Consider the following 5936-nt stretch of genomic DNA (forward strand, 5'->3'; position numbering starts at 1 on the left):
ACTTTTAGTGGGGGTGTATAAATTTTTGGGGAGGGGGCTGATTAATGGTATGGAGCTACATTTTGGACTGCACAAAATGCATTTTCGATCCTTTTGTTTTTGATTTTGAGCCATTCTAGCATGCTTCTGCTCGAATGAAAACTCGGACAATTTTTTTAAAATCATGATTTATATTTTTTAAGATATAGCCCGCAATTTATAAAGGGCTGACCCAGTAGAGAATTAAGGGGACAGGGGGTTCTCAGTGCACGAATTTTCTTTCATGCACCTGACCCCCTGCCCACCCAAATGGTCCTACCTCTGCCACTACTTTACAACAATCATTTTGGGGCAACCAAGTCTAACTTTTTTCTTTTTCTGCAGGCACCTCCGGCGCTAATATATGTTAAAATTGAGGAAGAGCTAAACACAGAAGCTGAAAGTTTGGCCTGTTTTTTTCTTCAAAAGTTCTGGTTTTTGGTGCAGTAAACTGTGGCCAAGCAGAGGGATGTTGTTAAGAGTTCCTCCCATCACCGCCTATGCTACCTTGTAATGGATCCTCCACCCCATTGAGAAAGAAATGAGCGGTTGCGGATATACGAACTTATGATCTCTTAAACAATTTCCCCCTTTTGCAAAAGGGGGAGATTCGTTACTAGGTACAAAATTCGCAACCCGTTGAAATATTTCATTTTAGGGGTGTCAATTCGTAATTAGGTACCCTAAGGGGGGATAGTTAAAGGGATCCCGAAGTTTGTACCTTGTAACTACTCCCCCCCCCCCCCCCTGCAAGATCCAAACAGGGTCCTAATACTGTTTTGCAGGGCCTCAAAAAATCAATTTATCGGCCATAAAAAAGGTCGACAATTTTTAACTTTTTTTCTAAAACTCCTAACTGCGAAAAAATCCTAATTGAGTTCCTACCCTGGCATTGAGCTTTTTTTTTTAGTTTAGCTTCATGAAACATTTCAATCTAATATCAAAGCCATCTAAAACAAACAAAGCGTTTCCATTTGTCAATAAAGGAATGAACTTTCCATCAAAACTATGCAAATAGCAAACATGGAAATACACCTTTCTAATGCATCGAATCAACAGAAAAAATTAGAGCGATCATTTTTTATTATAGCGAGAGTAAATAAACGAATTATTTTTTATTGTCTTTTCTATTAGTAAAATGTAGTAATAACTCGGCCAATCAGAATCGAGATGGCCACTATTGGCCGGCTGAATTGATTTGCCAGTGGATGCTCTGTTATTGAAATATCCTTCCATTCGAGAAGAGCCTTTAGCAAGTTTAACCACTACTCAAAAACTGCTCTCTAGCTTTTGATAACGGTCGTTAGCATATTTCAAAAAAAAAAGTTCTGCAAAAATTTCAAAAATTTTGTTTGCTTAAACAAAAAGTATAATATCTTCGAAAATCATCTCTAAAGATACTAAAATAATCAAAAATAACCAAAAATTACTCTGAATATTTTGTTATAAATTTTTACATTCTTTTCAAACCAGTTATTCATAATTTCATATAACTTGCTGAGTAATTACAACAAAAAACAAAACTTATCGTCACTTTTTGAATTCAATTTGAATTTATACTTTTAAACTCAATCATTTTTGAGTTTATAACTTGGTAGAGTTATACCATAAGTGCAATAAAATTGCAAATGACGCTTAGCCCGAAAAACTCAGCTGCCGGTTTCTCAGTAACGGACATTTTGAACCCCCTCGAAGAGTACAACAAGCGATCTTCTCTTATGGACTCGACCGCCTTGAACTTCGCATCTATGGGGTACCGAGCCCAGCACTCCTCCCCCCATAACCCCCAAGTAGGGGGCAACAACGCTGCCCAAAATGCAATGCAAAATGTGAATGCTTCTGCCATTACAAGTCCATATATGGCAGCTCAGATGGCGGCTGCGGGGAACTTTGGCGCCCATTCTATGATGGCGGCGGCTGCGAATAGCAGTGCAGCGGCGGCGTATTGCAACCCGAATGCGATTTCGGATATAAACCAGAGCTTCGCGGGACTAGCGCAGTATGACCACTTCGGAAGGCATTCGTCCATGGCTGGGGCTAATGTATCTGGGTGGGGATATGCGCCATCGGCTGATCCCAGGCTATCATGTAAGTATTCGTGCAAATAATTTTTCCAATTTTTTTCCTTCAAAATTTTCATTGCGTTTTATCAAAAACGATTGATTTGGATAAATTGGAAAAAATGTCTGAAAATATATTTCTTTAAACATATGCGGAAGCGTTTCTTATTAAAACAAGAGCAAAAGTTTAGAAAAATTAAAAACATTTTTTTCAAAAATGGATTAATATCAGGTAAATTTTAATTTCACTTGCCTTGATATAAGTTTGAAAAACAATACAAAGTTGAAAAAGCAATGAACCAGTTTGCTTACTTAGTGAAAACATGCTTTGCCAAATAATGGAAACAACCGGGGAGTTAATTTGGTGGGTTTTGGGGAGTTAATTTGAAGCCTGGCGTCCTCAGTTTTACTACTAAGTGTCTGACCTCATTGTGTGTCCAATACTCAATTGTCGCAATCCAGAAGTCAAACTTAACAAAAAAGGGGTGAAATTAGTTGTAAAACACTTAAATTAAGATCGCGTGACCACAATAATCATAAAAATTACGTTTAATTGTTTTATGGCTTTCTCCTGCACCTTGTTTGTAAAATTATATTCATAAACACAATTGATCTCATTTATTCAATTACTTAATGAGTCTGGCTTTTTGGTTTTACCTCAAGATAAGAGAACTTACCGGTTTTTTTTTAAATAAACAGTTCGGCCATTAAAGAAACCTTGTGACACAAAAAAAACGTGGAAATTGAAAAAGGAAACGGAAAACAGTGCATATTTTAAAAAAAATGTCAAGAAACTGAAAAACTAATTATTTTTTAAATTTTTTGTTTGATTTTTCGTTTTGTTTATGTTTTATGTTGTTTTAGTTTCGCGTTTGATGCACTCGAGTAATGGCATGGGTATGGGTTCTATGGGCTCAATGGGCATGACTATGAGCTCTTTCGGTGCCCTGGGCGACCCCTCCAAAATGCTCTCTTCTCAGAGACGGAAAAGAAGAGTTCTGTTCACACAAGCACAAGTGTATGAGTTGGAGAGGAGGTTCAAACAGCAGAAGTATCTGAGTGCACCTGAGAGGGAAGCTCTAGCACAGGGAATCAATTTGACACCAACTCAGGTAGTTATTTCTTTATTATCTTTTTTCTAATTTCATAAATTTCATAAATTTTGCCACCAATTATTACGTTTTTTCGATAAAAACGATTTAAAAAAATTTGCCAAGTAAAAGTTTCTTAAGTAAAAGTTTGAGTTCGGGGAAACATACCAATTTTGCACCTCTATTTGAAAAAATGTAAAATTGTAAAATAATTAGATTTGAATTTGGAGTCTTGAGCTATTGGAAATCAAATTTTGTTTTTGTTTGCAGGTTAAGATCTGGTTTCAAAACCACCGATACAAGTGCAAACGAGCCAGCAAAGAACGACAAGCTGCCAACTCCAACGAGAGCGGAGGCGACAAATCAAACGGGGACAGAAATGTCAAACTAGAAAACAAAGACCCCGATGCGGACTCACTCGTGGACCCTAATGATTCGGATGGTCATGTAGGATCCCCTTTGAATGACGAAGACTTCACTCAAGATCAAGTTAAAAACCAACTTCTGGCTAACTACGCTAATGCAGCTCACGTACAACAGCAGCAACAAGCAGCGACTCAATTGCAAACTCAAGGGTATCCTGGACAACAAGGTCTGCAAGGGAACCCAGTGACGGGAACCCTGAATGATATGTCGAGGTGTCCGGTAATCCAACCAGCGTTGGGATCCGTTGCGAATCCTGTGAATTACTCCTCAGATGCAAACAATTTGGCTCTTTTTCAGAACTCTCTCGGAACCCGATGGTAGTCGGGTCCAAAAATATTCCCTCAAACTCGTTCTGGAATTCGAAAATTTCCGCCTGAATAAAAACTGAAAACTGTGATCAATTCGGTGTGAAATATTTATACAGTGTGAAAACTCTATCGATGCAATATTTCTTATTTTTGAGCTCATTTCATTTTTCTCGCAAATTTTGTGAAAGTGCAGGAAAAAATCAAAAGTTGACCTTTTGAAGCCTCTGAATATCTTCACTGAAGTCCATTATTTTATCATTAGCGTCAACAAAAAATGCAGTTGATTTCAAAAAGTTTGGGCGAGTTTTTGGAAAAGCCAAACGAAAATAAGTACAAATCATCTGTAAACCACCTTAGATAAGTAGCTTGAATAATTGGCATCTCTGAATAAATTTATCACTCTACTTTGTTGATTATGATTGCTCTCTGAACTTATAAAATATTCTTTTCATCATCAAATGTTTTGCTACTGATGTTTTAATAACATTATCCCAATTTAGATGTTATTCTTCTAATAATCTTTTCAACTATCAGAGCTTTCCTGGTTCCATAATTCCATAATTTTAGTCTTCAATCGAACTAAAGGTCCGAAGTTTAACAACCATTAAACAAAAATATCCCGAGTCTCCCGATTAAAAATCTCAAGCAAAATGGTCACAGATTTCGACTTTAGACGAAGTAGGCTCAAAAAGTCAGCCAAACAGTGTTAATGAATAAATCAAAGATGATACAAAAAAAACGATATTCAGAAATCGAGCAAAATTTCAAGCGTCTTGAAAGCGCCAGCGGAGCTTTTCACCGCTCAGCAAAATAACCCAAACTGTACTGTTGAAAATAATTTGAAAAAACAAATCGCAGACGACAAGACTCAACAAAACACGATTAACCGAAAAACATTCCAAAAGCAACTATCTGTACATTTTTGCGACATTGTGAATGAATGTCATTTTTTCCTGAACAAATAGCTCTGTCAAAGTAAGTCACAGTAACAAAAAAAATTATTTAAAAACCCAATCATCTTGAAAGCCTTTTAAAGCGTTTTGGACTAACGACTAACGGGCGCGTTGAGTTTCGTGAATTATTCTATTTTTCTGGGGACACAAAAATGCATGCCATTGACCTGTTTTCAACTTTAACTTCATAATTGTGTTTTCATACAGTATAACCATGTTATTCCAACTTTATATTTCTCAAAAAAAAGCACTCAAAAGGCTGTTATTTTTTCATTTACTTATATTGACAAATTAGTCATCATCAATCGATCGATGTTATGTATAACTTTACAATGTGAACTGGAAACTTTACCCAAAAATTAGGGCAAATCCAAGAATTAAAATTAATCGGCGTCAACCTGTCTGCAATTAAATTAGCTTAATCACACATTTTGAATTGGGCAAAAGATTTTTAAGGGGTGCAAAATTAGGATCAAAACAAACAATTTCCCCGGAAAAAAAGACCGGACGAAGGGAATACTTGAATAGTCCGGATTAGCCATTCAGAATTCTGTATCATTTATAAACAACTCATTAAGTAGTTAATTTGCATTACTCTTTAAAGTTATTAAGTCGGAATTAAGTCCTATGCTGCATTTTGCACAGTTAACTTTGAACTGAAAAGATAGATCAAAGTTAAGTACTGTTATCCGTTATCAATTATAATTTTGAGAAAGTTAACAAGTTAAACAGACTTGCTGCTGTGCAATTGTTTCTTTTCTTTTTCAACTACGCCGAAGTTTTGAGATAACGTTCAAAAAATGACCATCGTGTTATTTTATCAAAAGTCATGTGGATTATTGGACCTTTAATCTTTTTTCAGTACTTGGAAGTTCAAGCGCTCGATTCTGGTATGCTAAAAGCTTACGTGCAATAGCTTTATGATACCATGATGCCATTTAAAAAAATTTTCTGATACCTTTTATTTAGAAATGATAACATCATTAGTATCTCGTAGTGTTCGGTTTAGGATTCAATTCAAACTAGATTTTTCATGTGAAAACTTTTTTAAATTTTGGGTAGCATTTTTTTTATACCATT

General features: G+C 36.0%; 1 protein-coding gene across 1 annotated transcript; it reads left to right on the forward strand.

Moving 5' to 3' along the window:
* Positions 1 to 1171: 1171 nt before the first annotated feature.
* Positions 1172 to 4397, forward strand: LOC134853246 (homeobox protein Nkx-2.4-like). The gene is made up of 3 exons (XM_063869218.1): positions 1172 to 2106; positions 2943 to 3190; positions 3440 to 4397. Exons 1-3 carry the CDS (start codon positions 1647 to 1649, stop codon positions 3914 to 3916), a joined length of 1185 nt encoding a protein of 394 aa, XP_063725288.1. The 5' UTR covers positions 1172 to 1646; the 3' UTR covers positions 3917 to 4397.
* Positions 4398 to 5936: the final 1539 nt, after the last annotated feature.

Source organism: Symsagittifera roscoffensis, chromosome 8 (assembly GCF_963678635.1).
Source record: "Symsagittifera roscoffensis chromosome 8, txSymRosc1.1, whole genome shotgun sequence".
Lineage (NCBI taxonomy): Eukaryota > Metazoa > Xenacoelomorpha > Acoela > Convolutidae > Symsagittifera > Symsagittifera roscoffensis.

Coding starts and splice junctions, on each gene's coding strand:
- LOC134853246 (XM_063869218.1), top strand. CDS start 1,647: ATGACGCTTAGCCCGAAAAACTCAGCTGCCGGTTTCTCAGTAACGGAC. Junction 2,107..2,942: donor GGCTGATCCCAGGCTATCAT/GTAAGTATTCGT, acceptor ATGTTGTTTTAG/TTTCGCGTTTGATGCACTCG. Junction 3,191..3,439: donor TCAATTTGACACCAACTCAG/GTAGTTATTTCT, acceptor TTTTGTTTGCAG/GTTAAGATCTGGTTTCAAAA.